Source organism: Triticum dicoccoides, chromosome 2A (assembly GCF_002162155.2).
Source record: "Triticum dicoccoides isolate Atlit2015 ecotype Zavitan chromosome 2A, WEW_v2.0, whole genome shotgun sequence".
Taxonomy (NCBI): Eukaryota; Viridiplantae; Streptophyta; class Magnoliopsida; order Poales; family Poaceae; genus Triticum; species Triticum dicoccoides.
In genome coordinates, this window is record NC_041382.1 from 657,357,493 (window position 1) to 657,360,484 (window position 2,992).

Here is a 2,992-nt window from a genome sequence, read left to right on the forward strand (position 1 = left end):
TTCAGCCCATAAATTACATCATAACATTGTTTTTAGTGGTACGGTTTGCATCAGAAATAAATCAATAACCAGGGTAGAAGCTAGGATGCACCTAGATGTTTTATCACAAGACTGAAGTGTTAGGTCTGGCAGTATGCAATATGATGATTGGCTCCAAGATTGTCTATATGACTATCTCATCACAAGACCAAAGGAATGACAAGTGGTGGCGCTAGGTGTTGTTTGTGATGTCAAGTGACATCACAAAATTTGTGATAGCTGCACTAATACACTTGAATTTAACAAAAAATTATCAACATATATGGGTATGCATATAGCTTTGACATCACTAGCTTCCAACTCCTAGCACCGCCACTGAATGACATACTAGTGCAACAGATAAACCGAAATAGACCTTTATCACAGAAATGAGCTCTTGTTACGACTATGAGCTTTCTCGCATCTCTTAGAGTGCACAACCAGAAGAAACTAATGATCTCTAATTTCCCATCTATGAACTACCAAACCCCGACATTTTAATCAACCACCAAGACATACCAATTACATTCCCAAGTCAGCATTCTCTACTTTTACCATAGCTACTGCCTACTCTGATGCACCTTATGGTCATGGGAAAGAATTGAAAGTCAAAACATCCTTACAATTGAGGAATAGGGCCTTGTCGGCAGCAGAGGGCAAACAACGCCTGTTATTCCTACTATTCAATAACAAGGAAACGGTCATACCAACTATACAGTGGCACACATGAATGAACACAGGCATCCGAAGACTTCACCTCCATACAATAGGACATTTTAGAGAACTATGACACAACGGAGATACTCCGTTCTGCCATGCTCAAATTTGCTATGTAGTACTCCCTCCGTCCTAAAATATAAGAACGTTTTTAACACTAGCATAGTATAAAAAACGTTCTTATATTCTGGGACAGAGGGGGTATGTTCTAGGAAAAAATACTCAAATTTTCAATTAGTACAAAAATCTGAACAGGTTTCCACACAAAGAAAGTTTCGACGGAATTCAACCTTAACTTCCCATGGAGCAACTTTTAACCCAAAACTTAGCAAGACGGAAGTACCTTGATTCGTCTGTGGTAAGGTGGCTCCAATACCGCCGATCATCGATGCCGGTAATCGCCAAAGCCTTCGAGGAGATGGACATGCAAAGACCACCCTTGCTCTTTTGGATCCAAAATTCCTACAGAGGTGTTTTCAGTCAAGTAATAATTTCAGCATAAGTACCAGAAAAGCCAAGAATAAACACCATCCAAGACAGCAAACATAAACAAAGAAGGAAAACAGAGACCAATAGACACTGACACATGAAAGGAAAACTACTGCTCCATATATCTGGGTCTTTATGAGCCTACTAGCCCACATAAGCAACCAAGCAATCCATAATCTAAACTCTCAGAAACATCACCAGTCATAGTTAACAAACCCCTCTCAGCATCTCAGATTCGTTGCACACAAACCAAATCTACCTTCTAGATCCTCTCTTCCAAGGAACACACTTTTTTGTCATGAAAGCAAAGCTGTACTGGTTGGTTTGCAACAAGTACAAGGAGCAAACTAATCAATCAACATGCTTAAAGCAAGCTGTACTAGTTGGCCTGCAACAAGTACAAGTTGAAACTGTAGAAAAGAGATTAAGCTACCTTGGTGCCCCCATCGAAGGGGGTTGGCCTGCACAGGCGCGCGTACTTCTCCTTCTTGGTCGCCACGGAGGAGGAGCACCTACCATTGCCCTCCACCGAGCCGTCGCTGCTGCTATCGTCGTCGGCCGCCGCGGCGAGGGCGGCGAGGTACCGGTAGTTGGCGGGAAGCTTGGTGGCCCAGACGCAGTCGGCGGAGGCCGCGCCGCGGAACGCGCGGTTGAGGCGGGCGACGAGGCATATCTCCGGCGGGTCGAGGTAGAGCAGCACCGGCGCCACGCAGCTCTCCGGCATGTCGCCCAGCGACGTCTGGCCCCACCCCTCCGACCCCTCCATGCTCGAAGCCCCCGCCCCCATCTGCGCTCCAAGCCGCAGCCGATTGCCAAGCGATTCGACGACAGATTGCTCCAGGGCAAGGAAAAGTTTCAGAACTTGTTCGGCGTCAGCCCTCAATGCCTTCCAGGTGGGCGCCTATCCGGCGGCGACGGTTGGAGGGCCGCCAATTCCGCTTCGGATCAGCGAACCCGCGGCGAAGAAGCCTTCATCCGGAGCCAAAACGATCTGGGATTGTGTCCCGAAACACCAGCCCGACGGGAAAGCTCGGAACTTGGCGACCAAATCCGCCTCAGGCCACAGATTCTCGGGGAGACACGGCACCGAATCGAGCTGAGACACAAGTACGCTTCAGACGGGGAGAGGGGTGGAACCGGCCACGAGGGATTCCGCCATTGTTTCTCGGATTGGAGGGGGAGGCGAGGGGATTTCTGGATGGGGGAATTTAACGGAGGCAGACGGACGCTGGCATGGGCCTGTACTGCAAAGTAGCGCACTTTTTAGGACAGGTGTAAATTGAAGTGGATATTGTTGTAGTGGAGTGCCAATCTTTGGGTCTCTTAACGGATCAGGTTGGATTTACAGTGTTTATCTATTGGAGAAGGTAGGTTCGTGATCTGAACGTGGCTTCGAGTCGGGGATAGTCCTTAGCAGTAATCCTACTTTCAGAATATTATGGGAGTATATCAGATGAAGTAACAATATGTACTTCCTCTGTCCGAAAATACTTGTCATCAAATTGAATAAAAAAGAATGTATCTAGACGTATTTTAGTTCTAGATACATCCATTTTTATTCATTTTGATGACAAGTACTACACAAGTGTTGATGCTCATAATTTCGCTAGGTTTTGTCTTTCTCTTAATCATGGTCGTCACTTGTGGTTGGCTTCTCCATGCCCAAGTGCAAATAGTATATCTGTAAATGTTTCTCATGATTAATAAAGCCTAGAGGATTGTTGTGAAAAAATACAGTGCATTTACTAAACCTCGGGCAGCCAGAAAA

General features: G+C 46.2%; 1 protein-coding gene across 1 annotated transcript in view; it reads right to left on the reverse strand.

Annotated features, from left to right (window-relative positions):
* The window catches only part of LOC119356025 (F-box protein PP2-A13-like), a 4,158-nt gene extending 1,633 nt beyond the window's left edge, over positions 1 to 2,525 (reverse strand). Inside the window, exons 1-2 of the mRNA XM_037622919.1 lie at positions 1,658 to 2,525; positions 1,079 to 1,197 (exon numbers count right to left, since the gene is read on the reverse strand). Of these exons, the coding sequence (XP_037478816.1) occupies positions 1,079 to 1,197; positions 1,658 to 2,011 (473 nt within the window). The 5' untranslated portion in view covers positions 2,012 to 2,525. The remainder of the gene's footprint in view (positions 1 to 1,078; positions 1,198 to 1,657) is intronic.
* Positions 2,526 to 2,992: the final 467 nt, after the last annotated feature.